The sequence below is a fragment of the Xenopus laevis genome, chromosome 9_10L, assembly GCF_017654675.1.
Source record: "Xenopus laevis strain J_2021 chromosome 9_10L, Xenopus_laevis_v10.1, whole genome shotgun sequence".
Lineage (NCBI taxonomy): Eukaryota > Metazoa > Chordata > Amphibia > Anura > Pipidae > Xenopus > Xenopus laevis.
In genome coordinates this window covers 2,674,387-2,696,387 of record NC_054387.1, presented here as the reverse complement: position 1 = coordinate 2,696,387, position 22,001 = coordinate 2,674,387, and the positions used below count along the sequence as shown (strand labels likewise).

Here is a 22,001-nt window from a genome sequence, read left to right as displayed (position 1 = left end):
TCTCAATACTTAACTTTCAAGGACCTGGTTGTTGTCAAATTTGTCTGAATATTTTTCTTCATCCAGGTCATTATATACAGTAACTAGTAGCATTTAAGTTAACTTTTAGTATGTTATAGAATGACCAATTCTAAGCAACCTTTCAATTGGTTGTCACACTTTTTATTTATATTTTAGTTTATTTGCTTTGTTCTTTGGACTCTTTCTAGATTTCATATAGTGGCCACTGACCATCCTAATAACAAATACTCTGTCAGGCTACAAATGTATTGTTATTGCTACTTTGTATTGCTGATCTTACTATTCAGGCCTCTCCTATTCATATTCCAGTCTCTTATTCACATCAATAGAGATATAATAATAAAGGGGATGAGTTCAATCGTGTCCTCTGCCTGTAGGTCTATATAGTGAATGGCCAGCACCCACCGTTGTTAGTGGTATAACAAAAAACTGTTTAGCTGACATTAAACCTATGAAGGGAAGTGTAATCGGTCACCTGTGTGTTTTGAGCATACCAGAGGGTGCAGAGTCCTTAATGTGAGAATCAACATTTCCGTATGCTGTTCATATGAATGGGAGTCTCGTATGGCCTTGCAACTGCCAACTTCAGAGAATCCACAGGCTGGAAAGAGGGAAGAAGGACTTGCTGCATTTAGCCATCAGCCTCCAAATTACAGGGTTTCTTTACATCTTCCTGTGGTCTTAAATCCTGTTCAATTCCTTGTCCTCAATTGTCCCAAGGAGAAATCACTGCTGTATTTGTTAAAGACATCGACTTATCAAGTAGGATTCTCTCCTTACAGTTGTCTTTAAGTTCTGATCTTCTTGCCAACTAACTGGAGGGAGCCGGTGGGACGTAGAACGTGAGGCAGTGAGTCTGTTGAAGCAGATGACTACTTGTTTTCCTTATTGGCTCCCATTCTGCTAACCATGGAACTTGCTCTTTCTCTAGTCGGCCCTACTGTCAGTGCAGACGTTAGGGTATTTGTCTTCATCACCTCTGGAGGCAGGACAGAAGAATTGATGTCTCTTGGCCCCTCCTACTGGTTATATGAGCTGGCTCCACCTCTCATCCTCAGTTCTTTTGTCCTGCCTCGGAGGTGTAGGACAGGCAATATTTTCTCTCTTATTTTTATTTTTTCTCTTCCTTTTGTTTACAGCTTCATTTTTATTACCCTGTACTGTTAGGCACGCAGAGCTGCCGTTTTCAGGGTACAACAGGAACCAGGAGGACGTGGATTGCAGGCTGACACTCAAACTGAACACGCAGAGCTGTTCATGAGCAGCCTAGCAGACATGCAAAATCGTGCATGCGGGACCCAATGACACGCAGAGCTGTCTAAATGGGTTGCCTCACATAGGCTCCAGGCATTTACACGTTTGGGGCACTATAGACGCGTATTTTCACTATATGGAGGGTTCGCACAATGTTCCCCTCTATGCGCCAATAACACTACAGGGCGCGGCTCACGCTCCAGGGGCGCGGATTGCTAGGCAACGCCAGAACGCCGTAGACTCCATGCGCGAGTCTTTCGCGCCATTCCCGGCGCGTGTTAGACGTACTGACGTCAATGTCGGGCGCCATTTTAGTTAACCGCAACTTGATGTACAGCGCCTCCGGAGGCAGCCAACGCTTCCTCCTGCTCATTACACGGCCGTTCTGACTTGGCGACAGACTCTAGCACACTCAGATTACCACAGACGGTTGCAGGCACTGCTGCACTCACGCACACCAGCCTGCTAGAAACGTGAGTCCATTCCATTTACACAATATGGAAAAAGCTGATTCTCTGAGGGAACTCAGGGACGAGTTACTATCCACTAAAAAGGCAAAGAAGCCTGACAAACAGCCTAAATGCAAAACTTGCAAACATTCCTTACGGAAGTCTGAAAAAATATACTGCTCAGACTGTAAGAAACCTAGGACAGAGGAGACACAAGAACCACCTGTGCTTTCCCCACAACCTGCTCAAGCCCTAGCTTTAGAGGGATCCAATTCTGCCCCAAATACCCCTCCACCAGCCATTCCTGGTACTTCACAACCTAGAGTGGAGACTTCTCCAGCCATGCCTTGGGAACAAGTTAATCCATCCCCTGTACATCCACCTGCACCACCACAACTGGGAGAGTTTTTGCAGTGGATCATGCACACTGTTCAGAATCCACAGGTTCAGACAGGAAAACATTCTAAAAAATGTAAAAATCGAGTTCCTGAATCCTCAGCCTCAGAATCTGAGGAGGGGTTAGCCTCAGACTCAGAGGAAGATAAACCCCCCTTTTTGGAATCCAAATTATCTGATCATGCACATTCATCCGACTCTGACTCTGATGATGATACTCCATCTGCAGCAAATCCAGATATGTCCAAAAAATTACTTAGGGAGATGCTACAAACTTTAGAAATCAGAGATGAGACCGTCACTCTGTCTAAGGCTGATAAATTACTGGGAGTCCATAAAAAGCCCAAGCAAACCTTTCCTGTTTTCGGTGCTATTACACAGGCAATTGAGACCGAATGGGCTCAACCAGACAGACGCATTGCTCTCACCCAGAGATTTTTCAAAACGTATCCTGTACCCGAGGATTATCAAAAGAAATGGGATAAAGCCCCTAGGGTAGACTCAGCGGTTGCTCGCCTATCCAGGCAAACCGCACTACCTGCGGAAGAAGCCGCATTCAGAGATCCCCTAGACCGCCGCATGGAATCTACTTTAAAAAGAGCATATGTTCAGGCGGCAGCAATTTTACGCCCGGCCGCAGCATCGGCGGGACTATCTCGCACGGCCAAGCATTGGGCACAGGAACTTACGCTACACCCACCGTCATCTCACCAACAACTTCAATCTGAGGTAGATAGGTTGAGTTCTACTCTAGCATTTTTAGCGGATGCTGCTATGGAGGTAGTAAAGTTGGCGGCCAAATCAACTGCCAACATTGTTGTGGCACGTCGTGCACTCTGGCTACGACATTGGTCGGGGGACACCGCTTCCAAACTAAGACTACTGTCACTTAAATTCGCAGGAGATTCGTTATTCGGCCCAGACTTGAAGCAAATTATTGCAGAGGTCACAGGGGGTAAGAGCACCTTTCTACCCACTGGAAAAAGACAGAAATTTGAGATGTCAAACCGAAAACCAACCCAGACGAAACTGGACCTCTCAAAGTAGGCCCTTTCGGTCCACCTACAGGTCAACACCATCAGATCAGGGTAACAAACGGCCCAGACCCAACTGGCACCAACAAAGCCGCACAAATAAGAAACCAAACACACCTAAACCCAACTCCGCCTGACTCCCAGCAGGGACTCAGTCCACAACAACTAGGGGGCAGACTTCAGAGATACCTAGGAGAATGGCAAACACATGTATCAGATTCTTGGGTACTCAGCATAATTTGTCAGGGTTACAGAATTCCTTTCACTCCTCATCTACCACAAAGAAGGTTTCTTCCGTCTTCCACCGCTCCACACAAAGAACACTTGCTTCAACGAGCAATTACAACACTGTTGAACACTGGGGTCATAGAGCCCGTACCAGAAATCCAAAGGTACAGGGGGTTTTACTCAAACCTTTTTCTAGTACGGAAGAAGGAAGGAACCTTCAGACCAGTTCTAAATCTCAAGCCACTGAACCCTCTAGTTGCAAATCAAAAATTCAAGATGGAATCAGTCCGAACAGTAATTGCAGCCATGGAACCAAATGTGTTCATGACCTCGATAGACTTACAGGACGCATACTTACACATTCCTATTTATCCGGAATCCCGCAGATTCCTACGGTTTGCCGTCAAAGACTCACACTATCAGTTTACGGCATTGCCCTTTGGGCTTTGTACTGCCCCACGGGTATTCACCAAAGTGCTATCACCAATAGTGGCTTACATCAGATCGTTGGGGATCCACATAATCCCTTACCTGGACGACCTTCTCATTCTGTCCCCTTGTGCTTCACAGGCAGCCAACGACACAACAACATGCTTACGAGTCCTTACTCAGCATGGCTGGCTGATAAACTACCGCAAAAGCAATCTCACTCCAAGCCAGAACATTCTTTTTCTAGGCCTCCAATTCAATTCAATCTGCCAGAAGGTGTTTCTTCCATCAAACAAGGTGGAAACTTTGATCTCCACCACTCAAGCTTTCCTGACCGCGACAACGGTTTCGGCAGAGGACTGTCTTCGTCTTTTGGGGTTCATGGTCTCCAGCCTGGAGGCCATTCCATTTGCCAGGTTTCACATCAGACCACTTCAACGCAACTTCCTTGCTTATTGGAACAAGAACCACAGGGATCTACAGCAGCAAATTCCAATCAGTTCGCTCACCAGAACCAGTCTAGTATGGTGGACAGTACCAGACCATCTACGACAAGGTCGAAGCTGGGCAAATCCCTCGTGGGAGATAGTAACTACAGATGCCAGCCTACGGGGCTGGGGGGCAGTCTACAAACATCACACGCTTCAGGGCCTGTGGACGCCAGAAGAAGCGTCCCTACCAATCAATATCTTGGAGCTTAGGGCAGTTGTATTAGCTCTACAGGGATGGACACCCCTACTACAGTCCTTACCGATCAGAATTCAATCGGACAATGCCACAGCAGTAGCCTATATCAACAAACAGGGCGGAACCCACAGCGCAAGAGCTATGCAAGAAGTATCACACATCCTGAGTTGGGCAGAACAGTACGTTCCCAACATATCTGCAGTATTCATCCCAGGAGTCCAAAACTGGGAAGCAGACTACCTCAGCAGAACGACAATAGATCAAGGAGAGTGGTCACTGAACAACGAAGTGTTTGCCCGCTTAACTTACAAATGGGGCATGCCGGATATCGACATGTTGGCTTCCAGGCACAACCACAAAGTCCCCCTTTACTGCGCCAGAACAAGAGATCCGGGGGCAGCCTTTGTGGACGCACTCGTCATTCCGTGGAATTTCAGACTAATATACGCATTTCCACCATTGGCCATCTTACCAAGGGTAATCAGAAAGATCAAACTGAGCGAGGCCACGGTGATTCTCATAGCACCAGACTGGCCCAACAGAGTGTGGTACACAGATCTGATTCGACTGTCCATTGCCAAACCTTGGAGGCTGCCACTCCAACCAGCTTTGCTCTCTCAGGGCCCTCTCAAGCATCCACATCTACCCCTTCTACGTTTAACGGCGTGGCTCTTGAATCCGCATGGTGGACCCAACAGGGGTTCTCACAGACAGCTGTAGACATTTTATTGAAAGCACGCAAACCATCTACAGCCAGAATATACCATAAGGTGTGGAGAACTTTCATTGCTTGGTGTGACCGACATCAGACCCCTTGGCAAAAGGTGTCCACCAATCACATCATCGAATTCCTAACGGATGGTTTTCAGAAAGGCCTCAGCTTACGCACTTTAAAGACTCAGGTGTCGGCCTTGTCAGTGCTCACACATAGTCGTTGGGCGGACGATACCACCATCCAACAATTCTTCAAGGGAGTGATTCGATTCAGACCACCTCTCAGGGAACCGCTACCACCATGGGATCTCCCCTTAGTCTTGGATGCCCTGCAAAAATCACCGTTTGAACCACTCAGTACGTGTGATCTCAAATGGCTTTCGCTCAAGGTTACCTTTCTTATTGCAGTGACGTCAGCTAGACGAGTCTCTGAGATTGCAGCATTCTCATGTAAAGAACCGTGGTTGGTTATACATCAGGATAAGGTGGTTCTGCGCACTACTCCCACGTTTCTATCCAAGGTCGTTTCTGACTTCCATTTGAACCAGGACGTCGTTCTGCCGTCCTTCTGCCCTAATCCACAAAATGATAAAGAGGCAAAATTGCATACATTGGATGTCGTCAGAGCTGTTAAGATTTATTTGAAACGGTCAGCACCGTACCGTTCTTCCGACTCTTTGCTGGTCTCTTACTCGAAGGCTTATAAAGGAAAAGCTATTTCTAAAAGAACTGTGGCACGCTGGCTTGTGGAAACTATCCATTCTGCTTATGATAGACAACAGAGACCTAGACCATTTGCTGTGAAGGCACATTCCACCAGAGCTCAAAGCACATCCTGGGCTCTTTTCAATTTGGCATCACCTGCACAAATCTGCACTGCCGCCACATGGGTTTCACCCAACACTTTCATTAAGTTTTACAAGTTAAATGTTTTTGCTTCACAATCTGCCATTTTTGGCCGAAAAGTTCTTCAAGCTGCAGTAGCTCAATAGCTAGTTCGATCTGCAAAATTCAGTATTGATTACCCACCCAGTTCACGGGACAGCTTTGTTACGTCCCCTAACGTCTGCACTGACAGTAGGGCCGACTAGAGAAAAAGGAATTTTGTACTCACCGAAAAATCCTTTTCTAGTAGGCCCGTACTGTCAGTGCAGTAAGTCCCACCCAGGCTGATTTTAGTATGGGCCACGGGACCTCTTTCTCGCTATCCTTTCTGCCTTTTGTCTCTTGCCCTTCTTTCTACTCTTTCTGTCTCCACCAACTGAGCTTTACAACCGAACTGAGGATGAGAGGTGGAGCCAGCTCATATAACCAGTAGGAGGGGCCAAGAGACATCAATTCTTCTGTCCTGCCTCCAGAGGTGATGAAGACAAATACCCTAACGTCTGCACTGACAGTACGGGCCTACTAGAAAAGGATTTTTCGGTGAGTACAAAATTCCTTTTTTGGTTCTTATGATGGTCTGAGCTGTCCTCTTATAGGTGTGAGTTCTTCAGCATCACAGCACTTTATTTTTAGGTTCTGAGCAGGTAGATCTTGGATAAGAATAAGCTTTAAGTAGAACTTGAGCCGATCTTGGATTAGAATGAGCTTCAATTAGGATATGAGCCAATCTTGGATTAGAATGAGCTTCAAGTAGGATATGAGCCAATCTTGGATTAAAATGAACTTTAAATACAATTTGAGCCAATCTTGGATTAGAGTGAGGTTCAAGTAGGATTTGAGCCGATCTTGGATTAAAATGAGCTTTAAATAGGACTTGAGCCGATTTTGGATTAGAATGAGTGACCGATCTTGGATTGGAATGAGCTTCAAGTAGGATTTGAGATGATCTTTGATTAGAGTGAGCTTCAAGTAGGACTTGAGCCGATCTCGGATTAGAATGAGCTTTAAGTAGGACTTGAGACAATCTTGGATTTGAGCCAATCTTGGATTTAGAGTGAGCTTCACGTAGGACTTGAGCCGATCTTGGACTAGAATAAAATTTAATCTTGGATTAGAATAAGATTTAGAAGAATTTGAGCCAATCTTGGATTAGAGTGAGGTTCAAGTAGGATATGAGCCAATCTTGGATTAGAATGAGCTTTAAGTACAATTTGAGCCGATTTTGGATTAGAGATGAGCTTCAAGTAGGACTTGATCTGATCTTAGCCGATCTTGGATTAGAGTGAGCTTCAAGTAGGATTTGACCTGATCTTGGATTAGAGTGAGCTTCAAGTATAACTTGAGCCGATCTTGGATTAGAATGAACTTCAAGTAGAACTTGAGCTGCTGCTCTACCTTGAGGGTCACTTCCAAAGAGACAACTTCTTCCCCTTTTGAATCAGCTAATCCATCCCCGTCCCTTATACCACTGTTCCCTTTAAACTGATTCTGTTTGAATCCATATTTCCATCCTCCCTTCTCTTTGCGGCTCTTTCATGCATGGTTAGGCCCCCATCTTCTAAAGTAAACCCCAAGGCTGCTGTCTTTGTTCAGGACTTGGTTGTAGAGATGTTGCCTGAATGACTTTAAACAAATGTCTCAACCCTTCTCTTTCTGTATTCATGTTCCCCAGGAACAGCAGTCTAAAAGCAGAAGATGTGGCCTACACCATGTTCTCCCTACTGTTTTTATTAGGGAGACTTGTATGTGCCTCCATGTATCTGTAAAGAAGAAGGCAAATAATTCAAAACTTTAAAAATAAAAAAAAAAGCCCAATTGAAAAGTTGCTTAGAACCACCCCTTTAAATGTGAAGGGGGGTTGCTTCTTCCGCAGTAACCATGTATGGCTTACTCGTCTCTATTCAGGCCTCTCCTATTCATATTCCAGTCTCTTATTCAAATGGTTGCTAGGGGAATGTGGATCATACCAACCAGATGACAAATTACATAAAAAAAGTCAAAAACCACAGATAATAAAAAATGAAAACCATCTGCAAATGATCTCTGAATAACCCTCTCTGCATCCTACTCGTGGTTAATTTAAAGGGGAACAACCCATTTAAAGGCAATGCCCTGTCACTGCTTGCTAAGGCCACATTCTGGCCAAAATCCGATGACAGGCGCTTGCCAAGTCAATGACTGTATTTATAAAGATCAAGGCAAAATAAAATGATAATCTCTACCCCGGTGTTCAACGACCGATGCCCTTAAATAAAAATGTCCCTTTCATTTCCAGCAAGGAAAAGCAGATAAAACGTAGCAACTGTCGCTTGAATGAGTTAAATCTTCTCTCCATAGACGAGTGCAAGACGGGCAGTGCCCCCGCCATCTCCCACCCACACTCTCTCTGTCTTATGAGAATGTATATACACTGGAGAATTATATACTGTATATATTATATATACTCAGCTCTGCACCGGAGCACTCGAGTGGGAGTCACTTCACTACTGCTTCTCTGCACATTTGCAATTAATTAGATATATATAATATAATGTATGACCTGCCCTAGGGCAAGTGCAGATATGTAGAGTAGCACCCATTGCTTTCAAGCTATTGCTGAACTGCAACTCCCAAGTTACTAATGGGAGGAGGGGGTGGCTGCCATTGGGAGTTGCAGTTCAGCAACAGCTGGAGGGCCATTTGGATGCTGTAGGGTGTAAGGAGATCCAGGCAACTTATAGCTGGGATGCACCAAATCCAGGATTCCATTCGGGATCCAGAACCAAACCCTACAAGTCACATGACAATTCTTTTTTTTTTTTTGTTCACCAATAATGTCATTTTTTTTTAAATTATAAATGCAAATTAGGCATTCGCAAAACCTTCCAAGGGTTCTGTGTTGGCTATACATATTTCACATATTTTATTTGACGTTCAGATAAACAAGAGAAACGAATATGACCCCAAATACCTTGCAGGCTCGGAAGGATGTGCTGTAATAGGTACAATGGCATCTTATTTGCAAAAATGAATAGATAAAAACATAGACAAACTGACAAAAGCGAACTAAACCAGTGGATTGGCTGTGTCCCTTTCTGCACTGCCGGTTCTAACTCTTGAAACAATGTAGCTGATTTCAGCCTTGCATGCATCATTACAGGATTATCCCTAATTACATATATCTATATTTATATATATATGTGTGTGTGTGTGTTTCAATGACCTGTGCCCATAAAGTACGGGGAATGATGTGCCTTGGGAGGGCTGTTGTGCACTCGGCAGCCCCTGAAGCAGTGATTCAGAGGAACTGATGTCATTGTATGACGGGGTGTGCGGGTGAATAGAGAAGAGGAGGGCTCTGGGAAGAGGAGGAGGAGGGAGCATGGTGATACAGCAGGACAATACCAGGCAGAGCTCATCATAACAAGGCAAGTGACTGAGCGAGGCGAGTCAGGGAGAGAGGCTGCATTCAGCATCCAGAGCAATGGGAATGGGAGATGTAGCCGGTGACCGGGGCTGGAATGTCAGCTTGTCTGCACATCACCGTGTCTGCTGCACCCCAGGCTTAGAGAGAGGCCTCCAGGCTTTACTGGTGCAATAAGGCATCTGCCCCTGCTAATCATTTTGCATCTGTCTGCAGGCAACCTGGAGTATGATCTCCCTTCCAGACCACAAGTGAGCAGATAAACACCCGCAGGACTCCTGGCTGCAGCACACGGCTGTTGTTGGAGGAAAGTGTCCGGAGGAAAACTGCCGTCCCCACAGGGTGCCGAGCGCAGAGGGCCCCACATTGGCTGGTTCCTCCCCCTGCGCCTGGCCATGGACTCTGTATTCAGCCATGATCTCAGCATCATCACCCATGAGACCTTTGTGCAGGACGATGAGGAGGACTGGGTGGACAGCCCCAACACCGACCAGTCCGGAGACATGTGCTCGGCCTCTCACTTTGCCCTAATCACCGCCTACGGCGACATCAAGGAGCGTCTGAGCTCGCTGGAGAGAGAGAACCTCACGCTGAGAAGGAAACTCAAAGTCTATGAAGTCAAGGTGAGAGCTCATTATACACATATATATAATATATATAGATTATACAAACATATATATATATATATATATATATATATATATATATATATATATATATATATATATAGATTATACACACACACATATATATATATATATATATATTTATTATACAGATACATAATATATACATTATACATAAGCCTTAGTAGGGATAGCAGCCTGTAAAAGGATACCGCATGGTGAATTTCCCTGTATACGAGGAGCAGAAAATGCAGAGGATCTGAAAAATGCATCTACAGGGCAAACATGCAATGGCACCCTAATAATAGCACAATGTAAGGTGGTGCGTGATGGTATTTAAATGTAAGAGCATTGGCATTATGTAAGTGTACTGTAACAGAGAGATGGGGGCAGGCTGCTCATTAAAAGTAACATGGGTATAGGGCGAGGTAAGAAATGCAGGGCATTTATAGGGTAATATTTCCCCTAGCAGGGCACCCATAGATACAGGGCACCCATAGATACAGGACACCAATATATACAGGGCACCCGTAGATACAGGGCACCAATAGATACAGGGCACCCGTAGATAGAGGGCACCCGTAGATACAGGGCACCCACAGATACAGGGCACCCGTAGATACAGGCCAACCATAGATACAGGACACCCGTAGATACAGGGCACTCGTCAATACAGGGCACCCATAGATACAGGGCACCCACGGATACAGGGCAATAGTAGATACAGGGTACTCATAGATACAGGGCACCCATAGATACAGGACACCCGTAGTTAGAATTTCTCATGGCAGTGCAGTGTAAAGTGCTCCTGTGCTTGAGGTAAGGTTAAAGGGTAAGGTTTTTCTGCAATTGTTCATCGATAGATACAAAAGAGGACACTGGGTGAGATGCCCAAGAATGTGCAGGACCATTAAGGACATTGGTTTATTTAAATATTCAGCCATAGAAAGTGCACAGCAAAATGTCCAGACAGGTTAGTTCCCATATTGAACCTAAAACTCAAAATTTGCCTAATTAAGGAAATGTAACCCTAGGCAACTTTCTAATACACATTAATTCCACATTTTCACTGGTTTTAAAGTTGCTTGTAAATATAATTGCTATTGACATCAGCAGCATGTGTCTGTCCCTTTCTGCACTGCTGGTTCTGTCTTTTGAAACAAAGCAGCAGAAGTCATGGCGGGTCCGTTATTCATCTGGCGTCTGCCTTGGCGGTTCTGACTTGTGAGACAATGTAGCTGAGACCAGAAAGGGACAGACAGATACGGCTTTCAATAGCAGTTGTGTTGACAAGTAACTTTAAAACCACTGAAAATGTTCATTGATGAGTGTCCCGGAGTTACGACTACAATTCTCTTTAGGACAATCATAAAGTGACATTTTGTAGGATTAATCAACCATATTCGTGGATTCAGTTCTGCATTCTATAGTGCATAGATGAGTGCAGTTCTTTCATAATGAGATGGATATTATAGAGGAGCAGCAAGAGGTATAGAGCAGTACCATGGAATCTTCTGACATCTTGGGTTTGAGCTCCAACATCAAGTCAGGTTATAAGTGAGCTAGAACTAGAGTAAGAACTAGAGTAAGGCAAGGATATACTTAATAGCAAGTCTTTGCTCCAAATCTCACCCTCATTTTACTTCAGACTGACCTTTTACAGATATCAGGGTGAATGCCAAGTGCCGGTTCCTAATTTTCAGGGTAGTAGGAAGCTGTTAGTTTTTAAAATGTTGGTATTCAAGACAAGTTCAGGGTTTAAGGTGCTGAGAAGATGATATAGAGGGTAATACTGGGGGTACCAGGTGCTGAGAAGATGATATAGAGGGTAATACTGGGGGTACCAGGTGCTGAGAAGATGCTATAGAGGGTAATACTGGGGTATCGGGTGCGGAGAAGATGCTATAGAGGGTAATACTGGGGGTACCAGGTGCTGAGAAGATGCTATAGAGGGTAATACTGGGGTATCGGGTGCGGAGAAGATGCTATAGAGGGTAATACTGGGGTATCGGGTGCGGAGAAGATGCTATAGAGGGTAATACTGGGGTATCAGGTGCTGAGAAGATGCTATAGAGGGTAATACTGGGGTATCAGGTGCTAAGAAGATGCTATGGAGGGTAATACTGGGGGGAAAAGCAATATGTATAATTTACTGGCATATATATGAATTGAGGAGGATGAAACAATACTGGTATGAAGCTGGTGTAGAGGGTATTTAGAGGGTAAGTAGTGTATAATGTAGCGCAGTTCATTAGTATAAGGGGTATGAGTGCTGGACAGAGGGCAGGAGAAAAGGTGTGAGTTTGGTAAGTAAAGAAGGTCAGACTTTTGGGGTCAGGACTGCTCTCAGCTCAAAACATTATTACAGAGATATAAAAGGGATTACAGAGATGACACTGCTCTTGTCCTTCCCTATCCAACTTTTTCTGCTCCTCCTTAATGTGGATCCATATGGGCCCCTAGGAAGGCTCCTGTCTGTACTTCAGATATTATATTATTAAATCTTGTTGAGATTGTCCCTTTAAGCTTATGTATTTGCTTTGGAATGGGAGGCCCGGGATGGGTGCAGAGCCAGGGAGCCCACTCAGACAGCTGCATGTGGGGCTTATCTGTGCGCTGCAAAGCTGGAATAGATCCACCCACCCACTGTGCCAGATACTTGTGGTGGGCTGAAAAGGTGACGAGAAACCCCCACGGTGTATTGCAGAGCAAAATTGGAGTCTGGGAAGAAAACAGGCAGTTGCATCATATACACAGAGGATCATTCAGGAGCAAAGCTGTGATGGAATTCTATTATGTTCTGTAACAGGAATGGGAGAATATTCCCCGTATATGTGACCTCCGACAGGTCAGACCCCACTCAATGACATTTCATACAACACTGTTTCTGGAGAAAAAAATAAATCCTGGGTGAGAAAGTTTTCCAGGTTTTGCTAAATCTCTCCTTTATCATTCCTGAACCCCCCCCCCCCCACATGTACAGCTTTGAGTATAAATAGAAAATCTATATATAGGTATAATATTAAACCCCCCTGAGAACTGTACTGGGACTGACTGACCCAAAATCTGCTTCTGTTCTCAATGAACGTCCTACACATTCTTCACCCGCTAATGGCACCCAGTAGAACATCTCCTCCTCGTGTCTTTTATTTCCTATACATTTCTGCTTCAGGGAATAAACCACCGAGTCCAGTGTCTGAAAATCAAATTCTAATTGCTCAGTATCTAACTGATCTCTTACTGACAATTCCGAATATCCTTAAAACACGATGAAACATCAGCTCTATAGAATTCACCTCTATGAGAGATGGAACCTCCCCTTTTTAATGTTTCAATGATAACCCCATGGTTAGCTTCTGAATCCACACTGAGCATGTGCAGTGCCACTGACACTCAACCCATGGCCTAACAAGGTCTAGGAAAGCCATATTCTTTTTATTAGACATCTTTAAAGGGATACCGTCATGGGAAAAAAAAAATTTTTTTCAAAATGAATCAGTTAATAGCACTGCTCCAGAAGAATTCTGCACTGAAATCCATTTCTCAAAAGAGCAAACAGATTTTTTTATATTCAATTTTGAAATCTGACATGGGGCTAGACATATTGTCAATTTCCCAGCTGCCCCAAGTCATGTGACTTGTGCTCTGATAAACTTCAATCGCTCTTTACTGCTGTACTGCAAGTTGGACTGATATCACCCCCCTCCCTTTTCCCCCCCAGCAGCCAAACAAAAGAACAATGGGAAGGTAACCAGATAACAGATCCCTAACACAAGATAACAGCTGCCTGGTAGATCTAAGAACAACACTCAATAGTAAAAACCCATGTCTCACTGAGACACATTCAGTTACATTGAGAAGGAAAAACAGCAGCCTGCCAGAAAGCATTTCTCTCCTAAAGTGCAGGCACAAGTCACATGACCAGGGGCAGCTAGGAAATTGACAAAATGTCTAGCCCCATGTCAGATTTCAAAATTGAGTATACAAAAATCTGTTTGCTCTTTTGAGAAATGGATTTCAGTGCAGAATTCTGCTGGAACAGAACTATTAACTGATTCATTTTGAAAAAAAACCATTTTTTCCCATGACAGTATCCCTTTAAGGTTAACTTCCCTTTAAGCCCAGTGCTGAAAGATTGAGCGGAGTCCATCAAACAGTCTATGGAAGGATATCAGTGGTCACTATGCCTAGAAAGTGTCACATAGTAACAAGTAACATAGTAACAATGTCTTTCCCTTGTGCCCAGTATCCCATTATATCGGAATTTGATGATGATCAGAACTTCTCTCCCTATGACTCCAAAGAAGATTCGCTGCTGAGGACAAAGACCTCACAACACGAGGTAAGAAGGTTCCTATACATGGGTATCAGTATTTTTAACTGTTAGCTCTTGGGCACGGTCTCTCCAATCACTTTAATCACTTTACCACCACAGCACCCAGTTGATTGGTTCCCAGCAGCACCCATATCTCTGCTCAAGTCAGTTTATGGGTCTCTAATGGACAGAATCGTTTTAATTTTTGCAGCTTCAGAAATGTCAGGAGAACGAGGAGAAGATAGAAGAGATGGTCCGAACATGCGAGAAAATGTGTGCGGAGCGAGGCGATATGCAGGAGGAGCTGAGTGAAATGGTAAGAGGTGCAGGGAGTTGTGACTCTCTTCATTCTGTCTTCATGCAGCAGTTGGGTGTCAGATAATCACTGACAGTTAGATCCAATAGAGCTTATAGGGGGGCTCCTTTCCTAGCAGATGTATTAGAGCTCACTCAGATAACTGATTCCAGTACAAACGACTAAAATCTATCAAAATAACTGCCTTTTGCACAAATTCTGCATGTAGAGAGACATGATGTCTGGTGAGTTTAATAGAGTGAGCTCTAATACATCTTCTAGGCAAAAGGAGCCCCCCTATAAGATATATTGGATCTAACTGGCAATGATTTTCTGACACCCAACTGCTGAATGAAGAGAGAATAAAGAGAAACAGATGCTGAGAGAGGAATAGTGAAGGTGAACTTGATTATTTCAGGAACAGTACAGAATATTAAATTGATTGCATTCAGAAAGTTTCTTATTGTCGTATGCTGAAGCTTATATTAAATGTTCAATTTAAGAAATAGTTCCCCTTTAAACTGGCTCCATGCTGTTTATTCGTCCACTTGCCAAATCCGTACTTGCCCGTCCAATAATGAGAAATCACAAAAGAAGTGGAAATGTTGCACTAGGGTCATAACCTGATATTCATATCATGAGTCATGAACAAAACTGTCAGCTGAAGATCATTGCCGACGGTTAGTCCAGTTGAATTCTCGGCTTTCTCCGGGGCTCATTACTCCAACGTGCTGCATCTAGGGACATTTGCTGTATAGAGACACTTTTTCTTGGCACACAACATAGGATAATGGGGAGATTAGGGGTGTCTGAGGCCTGGTGTGTCTGTATGAAGAGGGTGAGTGTATATCAGTGAGTATTTTCCTCTTTTACAGAAAGGTTTGGTTCTGACCCATGTGGCCCACATCCAGTCTCTGGAGCAGCAGTTACAGATGTGCACAGAACCTCATCCCTTTCCTGGCTCGGCCCTAACGGATCCAGACATGCAGTATCTGTCACTTCATCACGGCCACGACATGTCACACGGTGAGGCACCTCTATTTGTTCATCTTGTGTTGTTCCTTAGGGTTGACCATAACTACAATAACATTATAACATAGGGTAAAGGAAAGATCTAAGTCTGGTCACAGGCTTTTCCATGACATTTTGACTTTATAAATTATTTTAAATATCCTTTATCTCTTACCCCCTACTTATTAAATGTATATTGAATTAGTAGCGTGTTTCAGAAGTCAGCAGCCATTGCCCGGCCCATACTGGAGTCTGACAGTTAGGGAAGGTGGTTCCCAGGCACAGTCATCAGGACCTTTTTACTGAGACGGCTCTCACCCTGTTCCTCCCACCAGTCCTTGACCATGCCATGAGCTGGCATGCCCCCCGTAGCCTGGACCTGCAGCGGGAAGTTGGGGTGCAGAGACGAGATGCCGAACTGGAGGAAGCGCGGAGAGATCTGCAGAATGCACAGCGCAGAGAAAAGCAGCTAAAGGAAGATGTGATGCGTCTGGAGGAAGAACTGAAACAGCTGCAGGAGGCCCGGGACCAGGTCAGAAGAACCCAGATTTCCTTCCAAAAAAACCTCCAGTCATTGTGTTAACATCCTCCACCACAGACAACCTCCACTGCACCCACCATTCCCTTCCAGTCTATCCATAGCCAACTGGATTACTGCACCACGGCCTGTGCACAACTGCATGTTCATTACCTCCTGCTCCATGTTCTGCTTGCCTTATATTCTCATTATTCCATTCTGTTACTAATCACCATTCCTTCTGTGCTGTCATAACGATCTGTGTGAGTTCTTCTCCCATTGGAAACTATTAACGTCTCTAAGACACCCTGCAAGGAATAACCATTCAGATGTTGTGGGTACGGTATATAGGGTAGACGGGATTGAACAGAGAACCACGTTGATGGCACCAAAAAGACCAAGCAGCTCCTCTAGGTTAAAATTCTCAGGGTCACCTTGAACTATGGCCTCCTCAATCTAGAGCTGGATAGGCAAGGTCCAGCCAATATTTTATTTTATTCACATATTCTTCAGATTTGGGCATTTAGAAAGCTCCCAGATGTCCTGGCTGTCTGTTCCTAATGAATGCGCTGGGCTTGTGTGACAGAGCCGGGGCTTTATTTTGACATCAGCTTTGATATTTGGATACAGAAGAGGAAATGACCCTAATCCTTCCAGATTCTATTATATAAATGGGTCTCCTCTCCGGGGTACAGGAAGCGCTAAGTGACAGCTCCTCTTTATTCTCCATGCGCTGGTGTTAGACAGCTGCAATTTGGTATAAAAGAGACACTATTTGCCTTCCTCTTTCAAACACAAAAGCCACTTTCTGACAGACCTAGTGATGCATCAGTCCAAGACTTTATAACATGTCAGCAATGTTCCCTTTGTGAAACAATAAACACCCCGCACTGCCCTTCCTTCCTGGCTGCAAATCCGGCCGACAAAACAAGGAGGGGGTTAAATATAAGCAACGGTCTAGTGGAATGCAAAGCCTGTATCTCTAACAGAGGGTCTCTTCCCAAGGCTGAACTATCAGTTCTACCTACAACTACAGCTGTTGCATACTCAGGGGTGCAGGGAACTGTAATAAACCCAAAGCCAAAATATTTTAGGTTAAACATGATGACCATGAATACTGGTTAGAAATTTTTCCTTGCGGAGGGGCCCGGCCCCCAAGGTTACACCACTAATTAAGCGTTGCTCGTGTGCTGCTGCTCACTCATAACAAACCCTAACTGCTGTTCCTGTCCGTTGCTTTCACAGACAGTCTGCAACTGAGCAGTGAGTCTTCTCATTTTATATACTGTTGGCCATATAGTGCGGGTATATAATAGGGTATATAATAGACCCCCTGTTGCAAAATAAAAGGGTAGTAGGAGGCAATAGGGATTTCCATGACCATATAAATGAGAGGTTTTTCTAGAGGTCATGTATTAGGTGCTAGGAGCCTGAAGAATGGAGCTGTTGTATTCTATATCATCATGTGATATTAACCCAGAACTCTCACTTACATTCAGCTCTTCCTATTAGGTCCGACTGACCTGATACCATGAATAAAGACGTGGGACAACAATATGGGCACCTATGGGTGCTAACCTACAGCTCACTGATCCAAACTTCCCGGCCCTGACCTCTCCCCAAAAATTAACCAGAGCAGCATAAATGTCTTAGTTCTTTACTAAGCCTTAGTTTTTCATTCATATGAAAAAACAAAGGTTTTCTTCCCAGGCTTGAACAGCGGGGTGGCCATAAGGGAAGTCTTGGTGACCCAGATATGAAGCCATTAGCGGCTCTCCCACTGATATTTGTGCTCACAGACAAAACAAGGGTGTCAGTAAGGCACGGCTCGCTTATTTTAATCACTGCAGCCATCATGTTCATCAGTAGAAAGTATATTCAACTGTCAAATGCCATTGAAACTGGTGGAACTGCTGTAATATATTATATATACTGTAAGTTGCCTAACAATTAGCTGTTCCCAGAGTGGCCACGGCAGCTGACACTTAAAAGGTTTAATGAGACACAAAATACAACAATTCTGGAGAGAAGAAGCTCTATTGGCTATTGTCGTTAATAATGACTTGTCTCTATGTTGTTGTTAATGTAGGAGCTGGTCACTGGACAGACCCAGCGGGAGATGGCCTGGCTCAAGGAAGTTGGGGATGACCAGTGAGTTCTCTATATTTCCATAACTTACCTGACATTTTTCACTGGTTGTGTTTTTTTGTTTTTTTTCCATAGGTTGCCAAGTGGCCCCCAAAACTCTCATTTAGTTTTTTATTGCCATTTTAATAACCATAAAACGCCCTAAATTTCTCTGCTGCTAGCAATTCTTTTATTCAGTTGAATTCACAGCCAGTGAAAGAAGAGAAAGGGAAACTAAAACCAGCTAAGGGCTCATTTATTAAATGAGTGCCATGTTTTTACCCACAATGCACCGGCCGCGCCATGTGAATACCAGGCCTCTAGTTGGATAGGGTGGATATAAGGATTAACAAACCCCCCTATCATTAAATATAAGGATAGTCCTAGTGCACACCTGCATTTTATTAACCCCTTAGTTGTAGTAGACTAGTTGTAGTAGACTAGTAGGGAAGGGACAATGGTCTATTGTCGGTGTGTAAATGTTTTATCCTCTTGTCTCCTACCAGGGTAAATCTAGCTCTGGCTTATACTGAACTTACGGAGGAATTGTATCGTCTCAGAGACCTCACTGCTTTACAGAGCCGGATCCTGAGGACACTGCTAGAAGAGCAAGCAGGTAGGAAGATGCAATAGAAAGGTTCAAAATTGCCCTGCTGTATAATAATGAGTTGCAGCATGTATACAAATGTACATTTAAATAGCTCTACATATACACAGCAATGTGCATTTATATTTAGGTATCCATTACTAACTAGCAGGCATCTAGTATGTAGGGTTTGTGTATTTACGCTCCCTCTGAAAGTTGGCGTTTGTACTAAAATTGGGGGCTAGATAGAACATGCTTCATAGTTCCTGAGTATTCATTAAGGCAGGAGAGCCTGGACTATACTAATGCGGGGTCTACTTCTGGTGATGTCCCATTATAATCTACACCCAAAATATCACTGTTCACATTCTGTTCCATGGAAAATATTACTTAAATATTATACTGATCTATAAGAGAATTGATATTGCTATATTTAAGAAACGGAATGAAACAGGAGGGTGATTTAGACAAGCTGTTTGTTGACAATGTCTTGAGATCTACCAACTACTACTGGTAAATCCCGATCTACCTTTTGGACACGCCTGCATTAAGGTTGGACAGTGTTTATTCTTGACTCATATCAGCTGCTTTGATCCGCTGAGCACTAAAAGGAAACACTCAGCACTGACTGTATAGCTGTACAAGTATTGATGTGTCTTCCTTTATTGCAGTGTAATCCTTCTTTCTTCATTCTCATCAGGTCAGAGGCATTCACCTCCACATCATCACTCTCCTTGTTCCCTGCGACATTCCCCTTCCTCCCTCCGGCACTCCCCCTCTTCCCAGCGACGCTCTCCTGCTCCACAATGCCCCTCTCCAATCCTTCAGCGGAGGTCCCCTGTCCCGCAGTCTCCAGCCCACCAGCGACGCTCACCAGTGCCATCTTCTCCATCACGACGGTCTCCTGTCCCAATCTCTTGCCCTTCCCCTGGACCAACTGATGTTTCCTATTCCAAGCCGGCAACCCATGAGGTAAAGGCCTCTTTCCAGGCCCGGCGTAGCTACTCTGAGATCAGTGAGGCTACTCTGTACCCACGAGCACCTCGTTCCCTGTGGATGCCCACTGGCACTGCTACCTTGCCCAAGCAGCGTTCCTACAATGAAGGCTATGCAGGCAGCCCCCCAGCACTCCATTGTTTCCAGGATGCTTCGCAGCAGTCCTCCGATGAAGACGAATGGAGCCCCCCATCACCTCCTAGTCCTGAAACTGGAGCAGTACGCTGTGCATCTTTTTGTGCAGGGTTTCCCATCCCAGACATTGGCAGCAGGAGAATGTCGGCATCATATTCGCGGGCAGAGCATGCACAGTCCTGGCCATCTATCAATGTGAGTGTTAGGCCTTTAGCTTGGGTCCTCTTTCTTTTCAGTTCTAAAAGTCATCCTTACTATTCCCTTAAGTTTTTCTCCCTTATAGAAAATCTTATTTATTTCCTGACAACCTCTCTCCTTCTACAGCTGCTGATGGAAACGGTGGACTCTGAAGTGAGAAGCTGCCCTCTTTGTCAGCTGGCCTTTCCCGTCGGGTACCCAGATGACGTCCTAATCAAACACATAGACTCCCATCTGGAGAACAGCAAGATATAAAGAGGAGGAGGAGGAGGAGGCGTTTTTATCCCAGTCTTGGCCAGTGAGGTGTGACACTAAAACTAGACACTAATTAAAACACGAGACAAAACAGAACACAACCTGGTTAGTTATAAAGATTGCGAGTGGGTACCAAGTATGTAAACACTGCAAATAATCTCACTGCACTCTGTATTTGTCTATAGGCCTATAGTGAACACAAAACCACACTGTCATATACTACTTTGTATCTATACACTGTTATCACTTGCACTGCACAGTATAATGATGCTGAGTATCTTTATACATGAATGATGCAATGTATAAGATGCTGAGTGTCTGCATACTCATTGTGAACACATAACACTGTATTATGATGCTGTTAACAACATAAGAAACTGGAAAAATACCATGATAGCGGAAATACGATACTTTTCAACCAGATACGGGAAATTGTACTTAAGGACTCCCTGCACTTTACACCTTGAACATAGTGGCACCGTGTGCTGTATTCTAAGACCCTTTTAGCCTCCTCCTCTCCTTGAAGGTGGGTCGGAGGAGCCCTTCTTGTGCCTGCTTGAGTTGTCCTGCTTCTGTTCTGTGTCAGGTTGCGAAATATCTCCTTTGGGGGCTCCTGCTGTCACCCATGGGAACGAATGAATCTGACCTTCCTGGGAAAGAGGAGAAACCGACCTTCCAGAAACATTACAATGATATACTGCTGCTCTCACTACCTTGTATTGTGGCGGCCATCTTTACGTCTGGGGGGGGGGGAATACCCTCAGACAAGTAGCAGTGTGAGGAGCAGACGAGGAAGAGACCATATCACTAAATAACGAATGTGCAATTTAAAAGACTAACAAGGCTCTTGTTAACCCTCTCACTGCCAGATCAGCCTGATGAGCACTGCCGTGAGTACTCTCCTTTGCATGCAGAGAAATATCCTGGCCAGGCTATGGCATATAGGGGGTTAAATATTATTAAGCTTCCTGAAGGGAGTGATTTCTCCCTGACATGTTATACCTCAGCCCCAATCCTGTGTGTGATATATGTGTCTGTATATATATATATTTATATTTATATATATATATATATATATATATATATATATATATATATATATATATACATGCACATAACATATATTTGTTTGTATAATATCTACTTGTGTATAATCATCGAGCCTGCATAACAACATCTGTACTTCTGGCTCTGCTGGTCCAACGTCTTCCCACATTGTCAGGTTCGGTGGCGTTTTCGTGAGTGGGGGCGGTTGTGCAGAACATTGTGTGATGTGCTCTGCATGACACCGATGTGACGCGTTGCACTGCTTGTTGTTCCACCGTGAAGTTGCGCTTTGCAGCGTGTGTGCTGCTCTCTGTACGATGCTGCGCTGCAGGTTACTCTGCTGCCCTCACTTCTGTCCTCAATAAATCAATTAAAGTTTTCCTTTTTTTCTAA

General features: G+C 44.4%; 1 protein-coding gene across 1 annotated transcript; it reads left to right on the top strand.

Moving 5' to 3' along the window:
* The first annotated feature begins 8,714 nt into the window (after window positions 1-8,714).
* tbkbp1.L (TBK1 binding protein 1 L homeolog) lies at window positions 8,715-22,001 on the top strand. The gene is made up of 9 exons (XM_018234738.2): window positions 8,715-10,123; window positions 14,373-14,468; window positions 14,653-14,757; window positions 15,612-15,762; window positions 16,083-16,279; window positions 18,354-18,415; window positions 18,898-19,007; window positions 19,678-20,303; window positions 20,433-22,001. The coding sequence occupies exons 1-9, from the start codon at window positions 9,896-9,898 to the stop codon at window positions 20,559-20,561; spliced, it is 1,704 nt and encodes a 567-aa protein (XP_018090227.1). The 5' UTR covers window positions 8,715-9,895; the 3' UTR covers window positions 20,562-22,001.

Coding starts and splice junctions, on each gene's coding strand:
- tbkbp1.L (XM_018234738.2), top strand. CDS start 9,896: ATGGACTCTGTATTCAGCCATGATCTCAGCATCATCACCCATGAGACC. Junction 10,124..14,372: donor TCAAAGTCTATGAAGTCAAG/GTGAGAGCTCAT, acceptor CCTTGTGCCCAG/TATCCCATTATATCGGAATT. Junction 19,008..19,677: donor ACTGCTAGAAGAGCAAGCAG/GTAGGAAGATGC, acceptor CATTCTCATCAG/GTCAGAGGCATTCACCTCCA.